Consider the following 20,487-nt stretch of genomic DNA (forward strand, 5'->3'; position numbering starts at 1 on the left):
GAGAGAGAGGGAGAGGGGACAGAGCGAGTGAGAGGAGTGAAGGAGACAGAGAGAGAGAGAGGGATAGTGGAAAGAGAGAGAGAGAGGGAGAGGGAGAGGGGACAGAGCGAGTGAGAGGAGTGAAGGAGACATAGAGAGAGAGAGATGGAGAGGGATAGTGGAAAGAGAGAGAGAGAGAGAGGGAGAGGGGACAGAGCGAGTGAGAGGAGTGAAGGAGTCAGAGAGAGAGAGAGAGAGAGATGGAGAGGGGACAGAGCGAGTGAGAGGAGTGAAGGAGACAGAGAGAGAGAGAGAGAGAGAGAGAGAGAGAGAGAGAGAGAGAGAGAGAGAGAGAGAGAGAGAGAGAGAGAGAGGGAGAGGGAGAGGGGACAGAGCGAGTGAGAGGAGTGAAGGAGACAGAGAGAGAGAGGGAGAGGGGACAGAGCGAGTGAGAGGAGTGAAGGAGACAGACAGAGAGAGAGATGGAGAGGGAGAGGGGACAGAGCGAGTGAGAGGGGTGAAGGAGACAGAGAGAGAGAGAGAGAGAGGGAGAGGGGACAGAGCGAGTGAGAGGAGTGAAGGAGACAGACAGAGAGAGAGAGAGGGGACAGAGCGAGTGAGAGGAGTGAAGGAGACAGACAGAGAGAGAGATGGAGAGGGAGAGGGGACAGAGCGAGTGAGAGGGGTGAAGGAGACAGAGAGAGAGAGAGAGGGAGAGGGGACAGAGCGAGTGAGAGGAGTGAAGGAGACAGAGAGAGAGAGAGAGATGGAGAGGGGACAGAGCGAGTGAGAGGAGTGAAGGAGACAGACAGAGAGAGAGAGAGGGAGAGGGGACAGAGCGAGTGAGAGGAGTGAAGGAGACAGACAGAGAGAGAGATGGAGAGACCCATGCATACCCAAGCTGAGTGCTTCTCTTGGCTTGAAATGGAAACATGAAACAGGGACGTTTGGAAACTTTCTCCTTTATGTGCTTTTCATGATTTATGTTGGAATTGGGAGAGTTATGATTTAAAGCAAACAATTCTGGTCTCTATCTAAACAAGTAAAAACATTTTTTTGTTTGCTCTTTCTAGTGTGTTTTTCCGATATGACATTTTCCAGATATGGTTTCGCTCTGACACTCGTTAAACGTCTGCCAGTTGACCATATCTCCATAAATCAGATGGGCCGCTTCTTACAGTGACTCTTGAAGTTTGCAATACCACACACGGAAGATAAGGCTTGACAACAACTGGAGTGGAGTGAGCACAGTGTGTGTATGTAAAAGTATCGGTGCGGGAGCAGTGTGTGTATAGGGAGGTGTATGTGAGTGTGGTGTGTCTACATAGGCAGCCATTCCTGTCTCGGGGCCAGTCTACAGTGGGCCAGGTTATGACCTGGGTTTTCTGCTACACGACTGAAGAGCCTGGATACCGCAAGGCCCCAGTACTGAAGCCTCTGTCTTATCACAATCCGTATCTGATTACCACAGACAGCTTTACAAATGACCTGCATTACTTTTATCTGATGTAAGCCATGTTAGCTATGTGAAACATGTTAAATAACCATCATGCCCTCATGAAATCCACCATCCATTATACTTGGCTGGGTTCCCTTCTGAATGTCGAAAGGTCTTATAAAAGCCAACATTAGAGTATTCCAGAGGTATTCCAGAGGTATTCCAGAGGTATGCAACCAGCCAGGTCAGAAAATAAAGAACTCCTCTGTTACACAGATGACATGTTGTTTGGTCTACGACCTCTTAGGTAAACCGTGTTGTGTTATCATATTAGAATGGATAGAGACGATTCATACCTTTTCTGTGCTGCATTGAGCCTGTCATCCTCAGCAGTGTGGTCCTTTTGAGCTGGAAAAGACAAACAACATGGAGTAAACAAACCTATGTGTGAGGCAGTATTCGTCGAGGCATTGAGGTCAAAGTACATAGAGTAGTGGGAATAGATATATCCAATGGGAGGGAAACTGAGGTACAACAATGAGACTCCATACAGTTCCACTGATACAGGGTCACACTGGGTGGAGCCCAGGTGGGGACACTGTGGGAACAGACCTTTCCTCTCCCAGGGGGTGGAATGAGTGTCAGGGTGGAGGGTTTCACTGAGATTGATTGTAAGAGGTAAGATATTTGTGTGTCAGTTGGTAGAGCATGGCGCTTGCAACGCCAGGATACTTAGTGGGTTTGATTCCCAGGACCACCCATACATACACATATATATATATATATATATATACAGCACCAGTCAAAAGTTTGGACACACCTACTCATTCAAGGGTTTTTCTTTATTTTTACTTTTTTCTACATTCTATAATAATAGTGAAGACATCAGAACTATGAAATAACACATATGGAATCATGTAGTAACCAAAAGTGTTAAACAAATCAAAATATATTTTAGATTCTTCAAAGTAGCCACCCTTTGCCTTGATGACAGCTTTGCACACTCTTGGCATTCTCTCAACCCACTGCAGGAGGTAGTCAGCTGGAATGCATTTCAATTAACAGGTGTGCCTTGTAAAAAGTCAATTTTTGGAATTTCTTTCCTAATTAATGCGTTTGAGCCAATCAGTTGTGCTGTGACAAGTTAGGGGTGGTATACAGAAGATAGCCCTATTTAGTAAAATACCAAGTTCATATTATTTCAAGAACATATAAGCAAAGAGAAACAACAGTCCATCATTACATTAAGACACGAAGGTCAGTCAATCCCAAAAACTTTCAAACTTTTAAGTTTCTTCAAGTGCAGTTGCAAAAAACGATCAAGCGCTATGATGAAACTGACTCTCATGAGGACCGCCACAGGAAAGGAAGACCCAAGACCTCTGTTGTAGAGGATAACTTCATTAGAGTTAGTTGCACCTCAGATTGCAGCCCAAATAAATGCTTCACAGAGTTCAAGTAACAGACACATCTCAACATCAACTGTTCAGAGGAGACTGCGTGAATCAGGCCTTCATGGTCGAATTGTTGCAAAGAAACCACTACTTAAGGACACCAATAAGAAGAAGACACTTGCTTTGGCCAAGAAACACGAGCAATAGACATTAGACCGGTGGAAATCTGTCCTTTGGTCTGATGAGTCCAAATTTGAGATTTTTGGTTCCAACTGCCATGTCTTTGTGAGTAGCAGAGTAGGTAAATGGATGATCTCCGCACGTGTGGTTCCCACCATGAAGCATGGAGGAGGTGTGATGGTGCTTTGCTAGTGACACTGTCAGTGATTTATTTAGAATTCAAGGCACACTTAACCAGCATGGCTACCACAGCATTCTGCATCTGGTTTGTGCTTAGTGGGACTGTCATTTGTTTTTCAACAGGACAATGACCCAACACACCTCCAGGCTGTGTAAAGGCTATTTGACCAAGAAGGATATTGATGGAGTGCTGCATCAGATGACCTGGCCTCAAAAAATCACCCGACCTCAACCCAATTGAGATGGTTTGGGATAGGTTGGACGGCAGAGTAGAGGAAAAGCAGCCAACAAGTGCTCAGCATATGTGGGAACTCCTTCAAGACTTTTGGAAAAGCATTCCAGGTTATGCTGGTTGAGAGAATACCAAGAGTGCGCAAAGCTGCCATCAAGGCAAAAGGGTGGCTACTTTGAAGAATCTCAAGTATAAAATATATTTTGATTTGTTTAACACTTTTTTGGTTCCTACATGATTCCATATGTGTTACTTCATAATTATGATGTCTTCACTATTATTCTACAATCTAGAAAATAGTAAAAATAAAGAAAAACCCTTGAATGAGTAGGCGTCCAGACTTTTAACTGATACTGTACAGTATATATATATATACAGTGTGTTGATGAGGAGTGTGAGTTGGTGATGTCTGGAGTGTGGTTGTAGTAGAAGAGGTCTCAGTGGACTGTGTTGAGGAGGGGAAAGTAGCAGAGGCGCGGAGCAGGGGCACAGGCAGCACAGAGCTGGGCTGAGGAGTGAGTGTATGAGGCTCGGGAACTGGAGGCTCCTGTGTACTCCTGCCATGTAAAAGTGTCTAAATGCAAGGCAGATGTGTGCGGCCGGCCAGGGCGAGGTGCAAGAATTTATCTAGGGCCAGAGAGTGCCTGTGATCTCAGATTTATTGCATTTTTCCAGATTCATCCTTTTTACAATGATGGGGGACCTTTCCCACTTGAAGATTTAAGAGGGGGAAGTCTCCCAAAAATTGTTCAAAGGCAGGTTTGCAGGGCTTTTGGGAGAGGGTGAGCTTAAGCTGCTACCACCCCATTTTTTTTTTTTTTTACATAAGCAGGCTGATTGTCTGAGATAAACCTAATGAAAGGAAGGGGTGGCCATGGCTGGGATGGGGGAGGAGGGGGGAGAGTCATGACCAATGGCGTTAGTCACAGCGCGGGGGTCGAGCTGGCGCCTGAGGTCCTCTCTGGTATGGTTCTGTGTAGAGGTGGCACCAGGCTGGCCGGCGCTCTGAGAGAGAGTGGTCCACGGAGAGAGAGAGAGAGAGAGAGAGAGAGAGAGAGAGAGAGAGAGAGAGAGAGAGAGAGAGAGAGAGAGAGAGAGAGAGAGAGAGAGAGAGAGAGAGAGAGAGAGAGAGAGAGAGAGAGAGAGAGAGAGACAGAGAGAGAGAGACAGAGAGAGAGAGACAGAGAGACAGAGAGACAGAGAGAGAGAGAGAGAGAGAGAGAGAGAGAGAGAGAGAGAGAGAGAGAGAGAGAGAGAGAGAGAGAGAGAATGAAAGAGAGCGAGAGACAAGGAGAGAGAGAGAGCGAGAGTGAGAGAGAGTGAGTGAGAAAGAGGATGTGTGAGGTTTCTCTTTCTCCGCTACCTGTGTAAACATGAAACCAGTAGTGGCTAACTAGAAAGTTATGAGACACGCATGTTGAGAGGGACAATAAATTAGGCCTTTAAAACTCTGACACACTTTTCCAAACCACTGGTTTACCAAGCATTCAGATAACGAAGGGCTAGGGAACTACGTATCCAGTATAAGCTGTGTTAAGGACCTGGAAGCTTTCTGTGAAAGAAAATGACACAATCTTTACTGCATCGGTGACTACAGCTCCACCGCTATACATTTTTTTAAATGTATGTATAGCTGAAGTCGGACGTTTACATACACCTTAGCCAAATACATTTAAACTCAGTTTTCACAATTTAACTTGGGTAAAATGTTTTGGGTAGCCTTCCACAAGTAAGTTGGGTGAATTTTGGCCCATTCCTCCTGACAGAGCTGGTGTAACTGAGTCAGGTTTGTAGGCCTCCTTGCTCGCAAACACTTTTTCTGTTCTGCCCACAAATGTTCTATGGGATTGAGGTCAGGGCTTTGTGATGGCCACTCTAATACCGTGGCTTTGTTGCCCTTAAGCCATTTTGCCACGACTTTGGAAGTATGCTTGGAGTCATTGTCCATTTGGAAAACCAATTTGCAACCAAGCTTTAACTTCCTGACTGTTGTCTTGAGATGTTGCTTTAATATATCCACATTATTATCCTGCCTCATGTTGCCATCTATTTTGTGAAGTGCACAAGTCCCTCCTGCAGCAAAGCACCCCCACTACATGATGCTGCCACCCCCGTGCTTCACGGTTGGGATGGTGTTCTTCGGCTTGCAAGCCTCCCCCTTTTCCTCCAAACATAACAATGGTCATTATGGCCAAACAGTTCTATTTTTGTTTCATCAGACCAGAGGACATTTCTCCAAAAAGTATGATCTTTGTCCCTGTGTGCAGTTGCAAACTGTAGTCTGTCTTTTTTTATGGCGGTTTTGGAGCAGTGGCTTCTTGCCTGCAGTGCGGCCTTTCAGGTTATGTCAATATAGGACTCATTTTACTGTGGATATAGAAACTTTTGTATCTGTTTCCTCAAGCATCTTCACAAGGTCCTTTGCTGTTGTTCTGGGATTGATTTGCACTTTTCACACCAAAGTATGTTCATTTCTAGGAGACAGAACGCGTCTCCTTCCTGAGCGGTATGGCGGCTGTGTGGTCCCATGGTGTTTATACTTGCGTACTATTGTTTGTACAGATGAACGTGGTACCTTCAGGCGTTTGGAAATTGCTCCCAAGGATGAACCAGACTTGTGGAGGTCTACAATTGTTTTTCTTGGCTGATTTCTTTTGATTTTCTCATTATGTCAAGCAAAGAGGCACTGAGTTTGAACGTAGACTCAAATGATGTCAATTAGCCTATCAGAACCTTCTAAAGCCATGACATAATTTTCTGGAATTTTCCAAACTGTTTAAAGACACAGTCAACTTAGTGTACATAAACTTCTGACCCACTGGACTTGTGACACAGTGAATTATAAACTAAATGATCTGTCTGTAAACAATTGTTGGAAAAATGACTTGTGTCATGCACAAAGTAGATGTCCTAACCGAGTTGCCAAAATTATAGTTTGTTAACAAAAAATGTGTGGAGTGGTTGACAAAATTGTTTAATGACTCCAACCTAAGGGTATGTAAACTTTCAACTTCAACTGTATCTCATTTCCATACATACTCAATCAGACATCAAAAGGTGAACGTTAGTGTGTGTGTCTGTGTCGATAAATCTCTCGTTCTCGGAAGCGATAAATATACCTTGTTCCTTGCCAGCCTCAATCTTTGAACTTTGTTAAGCTGTGCTGGTGTTCATATTGTTGTCCTATCAAGAGGGAGCCTACAGCCTCTTATTCCCATGGCACAAACAAATATACAGGTTTTCAAAGCCTCTGCCCAAGACAATTGATTGCCAACACAGTGAAGACGTCAGGGTTGTGCAAATATGAACTAGATGATTATGGCCATGATAGTCTGGTGGGGAAAGGCTGGGAAATTGGCCTGGTGAAAACCAGTGTACAATGGGATCTTTAGTGAAGAGCTGACCTTACCCTTTGCAGGACAGTATATGATATTGACCAAGAATACAGATAGAGATTTGACACACTGGAATGTTAAAAGCAATAAACATTCTAGATCATTCTAGAGTACTAAAATTTGAGTGCCTTGCGGTCAGATGACAAGCAGTTGCCATACCAAGCGGTGATGCAGCCAGTCAAGATGCTCCCAACTGTGCAACTGTGGAACTTTTTGAGGATCTGAGGGCCCATGCCGAACCTTTTCAGCCTCTCGAGGGGGAAGAGGCGTTGTCGGGCCCTGTTCACGACCAGTGGTGTAAAGTACTTAAGTAAAAATACTTTGTCGTTTTGTGGGGTATCTGTACTTTACTATTTATACTGAACAAAAATATAAATGCAACATGCAACAATTTCAAAGATTTTACTGAGTTACAGTTTAAAGAAAATTGGTCAATTGAAATAAATTCATTAGACCCTAATTTATGGATTTCACATGACAGGGAATACAAATATGCATCTGTTGGTCACAAATAACTTAAAAAAAGGTAGGGGCCTGGATCAGAAAACCAGTCAGTATTTGTTGTGACCACCATTTTTCTCATGCTGCACTGCATCTCCTTCACATAGAGTTGATGAGGCTGTTGATTGTGGCCTGTGGAATGTTGTCCCTCTTCTCTTCAATGGCTGTGTGAAGTTGCTGGATATTGGCAGGAACTGGAACACGCTGTCGTACACGTCGATCCAGAGCATCGCAAAACTCAATGGGTGACATGTCTGGTGTCTGGTGAGTATGCAGGCCATGGAAGGACATTTTCAGCTTTCAGGAATTCCAGATCGTTGCGACATGGGTCCGTGCATTATCATGCTGGAACATGAGGTGATGGCGGCGAATGAATGACACGGAAATGGTCCTCAGGATCTCGTCATGGTATCTCTGTGCATTCAAATTGGCATCGATAAAATGCAATTGTTTTCGTTGTCAGTAGCTTATGTCTGTGTAACGGATGTGAAACGGCTAGCTTATTTAGCGGTGCGCGCTAAATAGCGTTTCAATCGGTGACGTCACTTGCTCTGAGACCTTGAAGTAGTAGTTCCCCTTGCTCTGGCTTTTGTGGAGCAATGGGTAACGATGCTTCGAGGGTGACTGTTGTTGATGTGTGCAGAGGGTCCCTGGTTCGCGCGAGGGGACGGTCTAAAGTTATACTGTTACATCTGCCCATACAATAACTGACATACAAAAACCAACGTTGGAGGCGGTTTATGGTGAAGACATTAAATTAAATTAACATTAAATTCTCTGTCAACAGCTCTGGTAGATATTCCTGCAGTCAGCATGCCAATTGCGCACTCTCTCAAAACTTGAGACATTCGTGGCATTGTGTTGAGTGATCAAACTGCATATTTTAGAGGGGCCTGTTATTGTCCCCAGAACAAGGTGCACCTGTGTAATGATCATGCTGCTTAATCACCTTGTTGATATGCCACACCTGTCAGGTGGATGGATTGTCTTGGCAAAGTAGAAATGCTCACTAACAGGGATGTAAACAAATTTGAAAACAAAATCTGAGAGTAATTAGCTTTTTGTTCGTATGGAATATTTTGGGGATCTTTTATGTCAGCTCATGAAACATGGGACCAAGACTTCACATGTTTAGTTCATATTTTTGTTCAGTGTATATTTTTGACAACTTACTTCTAATTCACTACATTCCTAAAGACTTTTTACTCCATACATTTTCCCTGACACCCGAAAGTGCTCATTACATTTTGAATATTTAACAGGACAGGAATATGCTCCATTTCACGCACTTATCAAGAGAATATCGCTGGTCATTCCTATTGCCTCTGATCTGGTGGACTCACTAAACACACATGCTTCATTTGTAAATGATGTCTGACTGTTGGAGTATGCCCCTGGCAGTGGTGGAAAAAGTAATAAATTGTCATACTTGAGTAAAAGTAAAAACCCCTTTATCGAAACTGACTAAACTAAAAGTAAAAATCGAATAGTATCTGGTTTTAAAAGTACTTAAGTAGATTGGTGGAAAAGTACTCAATTGTCATACTTGAGTAAAAGTTCAATGTTAAACGAAATTATATAAATATTTATTTAACCTTTATTGAACTAGGCAAGTCAGTTAAGAGCAAATTCTTATTTACAATGACAGCCTACTCCAGCCAAACACGGACGACACTGGGCCAATTGTGCTCTGCCCTAACGCACTCCCAATCACAGCCGGATGTGATAAGAGCCTGGATTCAAACCAGGGACTGGAGTGATGCCTCTTGCACTAAGATGCAGTGCCTTAGACCGTTGCACCACTCGGGAGCCCATACATATAAAATGAGTTATATTGAAACAAACCAGACGCCACAAGTTTCTTGTTTTAAAAATTTGACAATGCGTTATATTGATAGGTGCTTTTACCCTCAAGCCATAAGACTCCTAAACAAGTAATCAAATGGCTACCCGGACTGTTTGCATTGTGTCCCCCCCAACCCCTCTTTGACACTGCTGCTACTCTCTGTTTATCATACATGCATAGTCACTTTAACTATACATTCATGTACATACTACCTCAATTGGGCCGACCAACCAGTGCTCAAACCGCACATTGGCTAACCAGGCTATCTGCATTGTGTCCCGCCACCCGCCACCCGCCACCCACCACCCACCAACCCCACTTTTACGCTACTTCTACTCTCTGTTTATCATATATGTATAGTCACTTTAACCATATCTACATGTACATACTACTACAATTAGCCCGACTAACCGGTGCCTGTATATAGCCTCGCTACTGTGTATAGCCTTGCTACTGTTATTTTTCAGTGTCTTCTTAATTTCTTTACCTATCTATTGTTCACCTAATACCTATTTTTTACTTACAAATTGCACAGTTGGTTAGGACCTGTAAGTAAGCATTTCACTGTAAGTTCTATATCTGTGTATTCGGCGCACGTAACAATTAAACTTTGATTTGATTTGACAACAGTGGTAGGTCTGATCACCAACAACTAGGAGACAGCTTCTAGGGAGGAGTTCAGAGACCTGACAGTGTGGTGCAAGGACAACAACCTCTCCCTCATCGTGATCAAGACAAAGGAGATGATTGTGGACTACAGGAAAAGGAGGACCGCCCCCATTCTCATGGACGGGGCTGTAGTGGAGCAGGTTGAGAGCTTCAAGTTCCTTGGCGTCCACATCACCAACAAACTAACATGGTCCAAGCACACCAAGACAGTCGTGAAGAGGGCATGACAACCTATTCCCCCTCAGGAGACTGAAACTATTTGACATGGGTCCTCAGATCCTCAAAAGGTTTTACAGCTGCACCATTGAGAGCATCACTGCTCGGCCTCCGACCGCAAGGGACTACGGAGGGTAGTACGTACGTCCCAGTACATCACCGGGGCCAAGAATCCTGCCATCCAGGACCTCTATACCAGGCGGTGTCAGAGGAAGGCCCTAGACCTTGTCAAAGACATTGTCAAAGACTGCAGCCACCCTAGTCATAGACTGTTCTCTCTGCTTCCGCATAGCAACGGTACCGGAGCGCCAATTCTAGGTACAAGAGGCTTCTAAACAGCTTCTACTCCCAAGCCATAAGACTCCTGAACATCTAATCAAATGTCTAAAATACCCCCTGTATATCGCCCCGCTATTGTTATTGACTGCTGCTCTTGAATTATTTGTTATACTTATCCCTTACTTTTTTGGGGGGTATTTTCTTAAAACTGCATTGTTGGTTAAGGGCTTGTAAGTATGCATTTCACTGTAAGGTCTACCTACACCTGTTGTATTCGGCGCATGTGACAAATAACATTTGATTGGATTTGATTTGAAGTTAGGGACTCAACATTTCAGCCTTCTATCAAAAATGTCCAAATCTGAGCAGATGAAACATGAGGAAGAGCAGTACTGTATGCATGGATGGGAAGCAGGGGTGGGTCACAGCCCCCACAGCTTCCTCACAGCCTCCCGACAGTCTCCCAGGCAGTTCTGGGTCAGCGCTCCACAGACACGGTCACATGAGCTGCTCTGCTCCCCTGCCTCGCACAGGAGCAAGCATGGAGTGCACTATGACCAACAGACTCTCCCTCCTCCATAAAAAAAGCAGACAGTGTGTATGAGATAATACTGTCGCCCTTCTTACACATGCTTGCTTATGGTTATCACTGTCCATCAATACCGATGACGAGATTGCTACCAGAAGCACACCGGCACACGTGCACGCTTGGACAACACTAATACTGTTCAGTCAATTAAATATTTAGATCCTCCACAACTCTTTTGTGTGAGAACTGTTCCTTTGTTCTGTATATTACAGTCATAGAATCATCCTCAATGGAAGGGACCTGTCACCAGCACTAAACCGCACTGCTTCACAAGTAAGGGCAACTGCTGGAGGAGCTCTGTTTATTAAGAATGGTTTATATGTTTCGCACTGGAAGGTTTATGTTTAAGATGTGTTTTTGTTAACCAATACCATTTTGTAGCCAGTGGTAACCATCATGGCTTAAAGACCTTTAAAATATTCTGTGATATTGATCAATAATACAGATAGAGGTTTGACACACTGGAATGTTAAAAAGAGTAAACATTCTAGAACACATTTCCATTTGAAATGTGTAACTAGGAGACAAACATACCAAGGCAGACTTTGTTTGCAACACATACAGTACATGAATCATTTCGATGCTGAAAACACTGCCCTGCCTCCAGTTCTCACTCTGTACCTCCAATAACATGTGGATGCAATCTCTCTGTGAGATACCTCATTTGCATTTTTTATAGAAAGAGCCTATTGTTTAACAATATTCTCTGTCCGCCACAAGTAATGTGTGCAATTTGCCCTTTAATGTAGTAAAATCTAGATCGCCTTGCGTGACGCTGACACTTTTGTCTGTCACTAGTACTTTGTAGAGATAAAAGACGTTGTTGTGGATGTTGGCCTCAGAGGTGGTCCACTTTAAGACACCTCTGATGCTCTACCAGACCTATAGAGGTTTATAGACCTGAGTCAGTGTGTTTTGTTCATAGCCCGCTCTTTGTGGCTCTTTGAGCATGCAGAAATGTGAAGGCCCTCGCCTCGCCTGTGGCAGCTATGTGAAGATGGTGAAGGTGGCGAGATTGCATGCAGGTGGTTGTTGGCTTGTCATGTTGCTTTGAGATGGATTCTGTTTGGTTGCACTTATGTTTACCCACTGCGAGACTGTTGAGAGCTTGATCATTTAAAACCAGTGAACTGTGTGAGAACATTGGCAGAAGCACACCTACGTACTGTATGGGAGTCCTAGTTGGCACTCATTCAAATGGGGAAGAGCTTCTGTATGTATTATGATGCTTTAGCGACACAAGCCTGGCACCCACTCTGCATAAGCCTGACACAAGGCCTCTGTCTGCAAGACACATTGTAATGCAAGTTAGGATCAGATGTGTCTCTGCTATGTGAACAATAACTCCTGGGAATATTTACACAGTAATTTCCAGTAAATCAGGGATCACACCGGGTCTCTGTAAACTCCTTCCCTCTGCCTCTCACATCCCTATGATCAATAGTAATCACAGTTGAACACGTTGGCCCTTTGGAGGAACGCTCCGAGATGGATGTCCACTTTCTCTCTAGGAACACTATGACCTCTGTGTTTCCTCTTGCTGCATACCACAGAAACCATACAGGAGCCCGTGTCTGCATGATGGACGTGAAAAAGCTTTCTGTTTTCAATGGCAGCAGCTCTACTGGCTGACTGGCTGCCTTTGCAAGGCACTGGAGGGGGCTGTAGGAAGCGTCTGGGGTGAAGATGTCTAGTGGAGGGGGGAGAGGTAGAAGGGATCAGAGCGTCTCCACCTCGGTGCAGTGTGTCCCTGGCTAACACAGTGGTCCCCAAGCTGTCCAACCAGCCTTTACGAGGCCTCAGCCAGGGATGTCCTGCCAGCTTTATAGCAGCCATGAGTACAGGCAGCATGTTAAGGGCAATGTGATCCTGTCTACAGGCTTAGGCTTTAGACTTCTGTCCCTGACAGGCAGCTCTGTCTCTAACTAACGCTGGCCATGGGCTCCACCACCACCCAACTAACGGCCTGACAAGGCAAAAAAATATAGTGAAGAGCTAAATTACAGCTTTGGGCTTTAATGGTTCCTCTCAGTGTTTTTGAGAAAGGAAAACAGGATCTTTCTAGTTTCTCTCTGAGTTTGGTTTCTTTACATGACATTCTCCTCAGCAATAAATAGTCTATGTGGAGAATATTTCATCTCTGAAGACAGATTTGGAGAACAGTGGGTTCATTCTCCATTCAAAGAGATGACAGGCTGGCTTAGAGACATGACAGAGGGGGTGAATATACATCATCACTATCTACTGGTAGAACTTGGGAGTGTGTCACAGAGTATGATTTGGCGGTAGGAGAAGGGGGAAGGTCGTCTCATCACTCAGTCCAGTGGATGGGCTCTGACACAGGCCTCTGCTTGCCTCAGATACAGTGAGTGATATCAAAAAATTGAGGATCCTCATTTCCAAGAGCTGCCATTATAATCAGTAGAGAAAAAGTGGCTTACGGAGAACAAGGGGAGTGTAAACACATCTAAACTCCCAATCAGACCATACCCAGTGCAGCCACTCTGGCCTCTGGCTTTATTAGCTTCCACTGAGGCTCAAACAGCCTGCCCTGCCCAGCCTGGGTTAGGTAACACACTATGAATCTGCTGGAGCAGTATTTACTAAAACAACATATAAAACAACACATAGGGTCAACACATGGGGTCATGTCTAGGGTTGCAAAGCTACCGGTGATTTACCAAAGTTACCAGAATCTTTAGTAATTTTGTTAATTAACAGAAAATATATGTCAATCTATTGTAACTTTGGTAATTTATACTTGAATAACTTTAAAAAATATATATTCATATATAGTCATACAGTTTTATATCTATATTTGATATTATCCATAAGTTTCTAGTAGATGGACTGAATGGTTGAAGAGAAAATAGCCTAATTCCTGTAAAAATTTATAATCTAATCAACTCTTCCAACTATTGACTTTTCTTCACAACTGCCATCAGTTTGACGCCAAAACATTGACAACCAATACATATTGATTTAGTCAAAAATAAATAATAATATAAATATATATACATTGCATTCGGAAAGTATTCAAAGTCCTTCCCTTTTTCCACATTTTGTTACGTTAAAGACTTATTCTAAAATGGATTAAATAAAAAAAATTTACTCATCAATCTACACACAATACCCCATAATGACAAAGCGGAAACAGGTATCTAGACATGTTTGAAAATGCATTTAAAATTATTTACATAAGTATTCAGACCCTTTGCTATGAGACTCGAAATTGAGTTCAGGTGCATCCTGTTTCCATTGATCATCCTTGAGATGTTTCTACAACTTGATTAGAGTCCACCTGTGGTAAATTCAATTGATTGGACATGATTTGGAAAGGCACACATCTGTCTATATAAGGTCCCACAGTTGACAGTGCAGGTCAGAGCAAAAACCAAGCCATGAGGTCGAAGGAGTTGTCCGTAGAACGCCGAGACAGGATTGTGTCGAGGCACAGATCTGGGGAAGGGTACCAAAACATTTCTGCAGCATTGAAGGTCCCCAAGAACACAGTGGCCTCCATCATTCTTAAATGGAATAAGTTTGGAACCACCAAGACTCTTCCTAGAGCTGGCCGCCCAGCCATACTGAGCAATCAGGGGAGAAGGTCCTTGGCCAGGGAGGTGACCAAGAATCCGATGGTCCCTCTGACAGAGCTCCGGAGTTCTTCTGAGGAGATGGGAGAATCTTCCAGAAGGACAACCATCTCACAACCATCTCTGCAGCACTCCACCAATCAGGCATTTAAGGTAGATATAAAGTCATGGGGTCTGCATACTTTCTGAATGCACTGTACATGCAATATGCTTTGTGGACATCAGTGGACAGAGGTTGCTCTCCAGTTTTGTGATGAAACAAAGGTTTTGTTGAATTTATTCTGCCACTGTATCTTCTTATTGTCTCAGCCTTATGCCTGTATATCACGCTGGCAAGGCATATGAACTAACAGGTTATAGAGCAAGTAACGCAATTAAGACAACACATACAGTAGGTTGTGATATGGCATTTTTCCCCTGGCTTCCCGAGTGATTTTACCCATACACCGCTACTGTCCTAGTCATGTCTCTTCTCCTCCCCTCTCTCTGGTTATGGTTTGTGTTACTCACCGGTCGAGACGAAGGCCTCCATTTTCTCCTTGAAGGGCTGGAGGTCCTTCTCAGAGGAGTTAGCACACACCTTCTGAACAGCCTTTTCACACACTGAGGGAGAGAGAGAGCGGGAAATGTTAAATATCTGACATTTCGCAGCAGGAATGGATTAAAAAAGCTCTGGCCTGGGTTGGGTGGGGGAGAGAAAGTGGGAGCGAGAGTAGACTGTATACTGCGGTGTACTGTGTGAATTTGGCATTTATTATTGGGCTAAGCTGTAAAACAATAACAAGCGTGCCCAAACAGCAAATGTAGCACATTTCCAGCACTTTCATAAGTGAGTTAACCAAAGCCTGCCGGGGGGAAACATTTGAGGGGAAATGTGTGTGAATCTCCTCCAAAACATCCCAACCAGATGGCTATTGAAAAGACCTTGCAATCACTTAAATGAGCTTGGTCTGCATTCAAAATGAGAAATGTATTATAAATCTTCATAAACACAGACTGTAGTTTGAATGTGAGTAGGGTGTTCAATCTGTTACTCTCAAAGAATGTGAGAATATAACACATGTTGACGCCACAGATACTGGGGTAAGACAGTCATCCAACCAACACCATGAGTGTTTGGCCCACTAGCTAGATATGACATGGTGGCAGTAGATGGGCCTGTCCTGTTCTGGCTCTCTCCAGTGGAACTGGACATGTGGGTGACGGCTGAATGTCGAAGCCTTGTTTGTTGTGGATGGGTCTTTGTTGCCCTGCCAAACCACCTAGCTCACACAGGCTCAAAGGAAACAATGATGACTTGGGCAAACATGAGCCAAACTATTTCATTTTCTCCTAACAATCAGCGTGGGACGTTATATACAGAGCGGCCTGCCGGAATAACTTTTGAAACTTCACTCAAACCTGCAAGTCATTAATGAGTGCAGTAAATACCTTGTGTTGGTTATTACTGCATAGCTAAATGTCTTAACAACACAACAGGAACACTTGGCTGGTCAGAGTGTGAGACTGCTTCACTGGTTTCCAGAAGAATCCAGAGGGATGTATTAAGAACAGGTGAATATGCCCAGCTACCCACAATCCTTTTCCAGGGTCTCAGGAGCAGTTGCTCTTGAAAGGTGAGGGACTAAACTACTACTTGAACTACTGCACACAAATTGAGTAAGAAAAGACATAATCTACAGCTGAGGGACAACAATGACCCAAACCTGATCAGGTGAGCCAGCTCAAACGCCACTGAAAAGTTAGTACTTAAAAAAAAAAAGTCTTAGATCCCTCGCTCCATAAAATCCCCCTGTCTCAAACAGGCACATTAAAGGGTGTTCAAAACAGCAAGACTACAATTAAGAGGCGGATCTCCTCTAAATGTGGTCCAGACAGTGTAGGCCACAAGAAGGAAACCCCCAAAACATCAGCAGCTGCATGAAATAAAAACCCAGTGGGCTCTGGTTTAGGACATTGTCCTACAGTGACAATACATAGGCACAGAGGAGGGGTAGGGGTGGGGGGAGAGGGGGGAGGAGGAGGAGGAGGAGCTGGAAGAGGATCAAGGGAGCCCTTTCTAAAGCAGTCTCCTGGGGATATGCAGGCTACAGTGTAAAAGTATTACTGCAGTCTAAAAGTATTTCTGCAGTGTAAAAGTATTACTACAGTGAAACAGCATTACTACAGTGTAAACATATTTCTACACTGTAAAAGTATTACTACAGTTACCATGTAAAAGTATTACTACAATGTAAAAGTATTTCTACAGTGTAAAAGTATTTCTACAGTGTAAAAGGATTACTACAGTGTAAAAGTATTGCTACAGTGTAAAAGTATTTCTACAGTGTAAAAGTATTTCTACAGTGTAAAAGTATTACTACAGTGTAAAAGTATTAATACAGTGTAAAAGTATTGCTACAGTGTAAAATTATTAATACAGTGTAAAAGTTTTGCTACAGGGTAAAAGTATTACTATAGTGTAAATGTATTTCTACAGTGTAAAAGTATCACTACAGTTACCATGTAAAAGTATTACAACAATTTAAAAGTATTTCTACAGTGTAAAAGTATTAATACAGTGTAAAAGTATTGCTACAGTGTAAAAGTCTTGCTACAGTGAAACAGTATTACTACAGTGAAACAGTATTACCACAGTGAAACAGTATTACCACAGTGAAACAGGTCAACTGAAGGCCCACTTTTCTCCCAGGGGCCTGCGCTCCCCATAGCCACCTAATCCCATTACTGTAAATATGTCCATGCTGTTCTCTAATTGGCCAGTGAGTGTTAATCTGGGTCCTCTGTGCCCAAACAGCCATGTCAATTCCCCTGGGGTTACAGCAGCAGAGCGAGAGAGAGAGTGACAGAGAGAGAGAGAGACCTGGGCCCTGGCAGTAACATCCCAAAAATACAAAAATAATGATTTTCCAGGGAAGATCCAGATCTCAGGGAATTAGACCAAAGTTCTCAATTGGTACAAAATATATAGAGTACTGCACACACTACAATTACTTAGGTTTAAAAATAAGCTCAACTGGACACCTTAATGAGGCAGAAAAAGCAGGGCATTCTACGCCATTAAAAAACTAATTCAGATTGAAATAAATTCAGATTGAAATTGAAATTAAAATTTGGCTAAAACTAATTGAATGTGTCATTGAACCAATTGCACTTTATGGCAACGAGGTGTGGGGTCCACTTGCAAAACAAGATTTCACCAAATGGGACAAACATCAAATTGAAACCCTGCATGCAGCGTTCTGTAAGATTCTCCTACATGTCCAGAGGAAAACTACAAACGATGCATGCAGGGCAGAATTAGGCCAATATCCATTAATAATAAAAAAACAAAAAAGCAATTCAGTTTTGAAAACATCTCAAATTTAGTGACCCCCTCTCATATCATTATCCAGCCCTGCAATGCCAAGAGCTGAGCAAAGAAAAGAGTCCCCTCATCCAGCTGGTCCTGGGGCTGAGTTCACCAACCTGTTCTACTAACACACTGAAGAAGCCTCAGGACCCGAACATCCAATCAATCAGAATAAAACAAATTACAATACAGTCAAAACAAAACTACATTGCTTATTGGGAAGCACAAAGCAAAATGCAGTGCTATCTGGCCCTAAATCGACAGTACACCGTGGCTAACTATTTGACCATGGTTACTGATCAAAACCTTAGAGAAACCTTGACAAAGTACAGGCTCAGTGAGCACAGCCTTGCCATTGAGAAGGGTAGACACAGGAAAACCTGGCTCCCTGTAGAGGAAAGGCTGTGCAACCACTGCACAACAGCAGAACCTGAGACAGAGCTGCATTTCCTGACAAAATGTAAAAAAATATAAAACATTTCCCCAAATTTGAAACCCTCATTCAAGTTTTCAAAGAGAGCTGTGGATTGGCAGCACACTACATTGCTGCCTCCCATTAGATGAGGGACAGTGTCTGACAGACCAACCAACCTGCACATTTCCTCTACTGTATGCTTAGTTATTGTTCAATGTATGGTTATTTTGACCCTTGGTTATTGTTGTTACTGTTGTCCCGTTGACAATTTTTAATCTTATTAAGCTTTGTTACGTCATGCCAATAAAGCAAATTGAATTGAATTGAGAGAGAGAGAGAGAGAGAGAGAGAGAGAGAGAGAGAGAGAGAGAGAGAGAGAGAGAGAGAGAGAGAGAGAGAGAGAGAGAGAGAGAGAGAGAGAGAGAGAGAGAGAGAGAGAGAGAGAGAGAGAGAGAGAGAGAGAGAGAGCGCCTTCATAGAGGAAAAGACTGTTGCAAATTACCACCAAAAGGTGCTTTCCTATCGATCATCTGTGTTAATCAGATAACCGCTAAGGCACACCAGGATCTTGGTCCACACACTCCCACACAGTCATCAAGAGGGCACGACAGCATCTCTTCCCGATCAGGAGGCTGAAAAGATTTTGCTTGGGCTCTCGGATCCTGAAAAAGTTCTACAGCTGCACCAACTCTGCATTGTTGGGAAGGGCTCGTAATCAAGCCTTTTATGGTAAAGTCTACACCTGTTGTATTTGGCACCCTGTGTTAAGATGGTTAGACAGAAGCAGATCCTACTGTTAATGTCAGCGCTGTTTGTCCTGTCTGGCTTCCTGTCCAGTCACCAGGTCAAAAGGGACCTGTCTCCCCTCCCGCCACCACATTCAGGCAGGGCCAGCCTTCATACAGACAGTGGATTCAGCATTATTGTGGAACAGGGTTATTTCACTGAAGAATACAGATTTCCAGATGTTACTCATCATAAACTGTAAGCAACACATTGATTCTCTGTATACATGTAGAGGAACATTTGTAAATGTTTATTTGTGATGGTTTATTTGGGTTTAGAGTGGAGATATAAGACAAATATGATGGCAGGATGATTTGATGCCCAAACAGTATGCGGTTAACACTGTAGTAAGGCATGGATTCATAAACTCTACAGTGTGTGTAAACAGGAAGCTCGCCCAGTACATGCTGTCTTGTAGGGACACTGGGGTAGCTGGTATGCATCATATAAGGTATAGGATTGCATCATATAAGGTATGTTACTGTACTGTAACATGGGGAGTGGGCTAACATGAAAAGATAGTCTGACTTCTGCTCTGAGACATGGCAAACGCGGTTAGTCAAGCTCACTTTGATGTAATGAATGAACCATGAATTCTCCACATTAACCGACGGCTTGCCACAATATTCTGTAGACCCTGGGATGTTTGGAAAACAAAACATTGTACACTTGGATGATCATTGAGCTCTACATACTGTATTTGACTGTAGAAAAGGTTTCTGTTCTAAATGTTCTACTGCTTGAACTCATTCCAGATTCATGTTGATTCTGTTATGCCCTCCTTTATTTCTAACCATCAGTGACTATAAATAAAACTCTCGCAGATAAACTGACACTACATATGTTTTCACCCGTCAAGCATGAATGTTTTGAAAACCCTTTCTAATCAGAGAGAGAGAGAGAGAGAGAGAGAGAGAGAGAGGGAGGTTAGTCTTGTCCGTGGTCTGGCCTGGCAGAGCAGTGTTATTTACGCCAGGCACTGGATCATTGTCCATCAGCTCTAAAGCACAAGGAATTCTCTCACTAATCCACAATTATAAACAACCCACCCCAGTGCACTGTCAGGCTCCCAGCTTCCTCCTCCCTCCCCTCCCCTCCCTCCCACCCAGGCGAGAGACCTGCTATTACCCAGGCTACATTGGGCCAGCCGGGAGATAAAGGTCAAACACCCACCACACCTTCCTCTAAAATAAATCTCTTTCTTAATTTATTTATTTGATTTTTATTGAACCTTTATTTAACTAGGCAAATCAGTTAAGAGCAAATGATTATGTGCAATGACGGCCTACCCCGGCCAAACCTTAACCCGGATGACGCTGGGCCAATTGGGCACCACCCTATGGGACTCTCTATCTGCCTGGACCTATCCAGCATCCAACCCTGGCCCACGTCTTACATAGAGCCTGTCTGAGAACACAACTGCTGTAAGACATGGTCCTC

At 43.5% G+C, this 20,487-nt stretch overlaps 1 protein-coding gene across 2 annotated transcripts in view; it reads right to left on the minus strand.

The window, feature by feature from the left end:
- Positions 1-20,487, minus strand: part of LOC118362453 (formin-like) — a 66,662-nt gene that overhangs the window by 7,420 nt on the left and 38,755 nt on the right. For both annotated transcript variants that reach the window (XR_008086205.1, XM_035742794.2), the window contains exons 13-14: positions 15,005-15,097; positions 1,774-1,825 (exon numbers count right to left, since the gene is read on the minus strand). Coding sequence is in view for 1 of the 2 variants with exons in the window: in XM_035742794.2 (XP_035598687.2) it covers positions 1,774-1,825; positions 15,005-15,097 (145 nt within the window). In the remaining variant the exon portion in view is untranslated. The remainder of the gene's footprint in view (positions 1-1,773; positions 1,826-15,004; positions 15,098-20,487) is intronic.

Source organism: Oncorhynchus keta, chromosome 29 (genome assembly GCF_023373465.1).
Source record: "Oncorhynchus keta strain PuntledgeMale-10-30-2019 chromosome 29, Oket_V2, whole genome shotgun sequence".
In the NCBI taxonomy this organism is placed as follows: domain Eukaryota; kingdom Metazoa; phylum Chordata; class Actinopteri; order Salmoniformes; family Salmonidae; genus Oncorhynchus; species Oncorhynchus keta.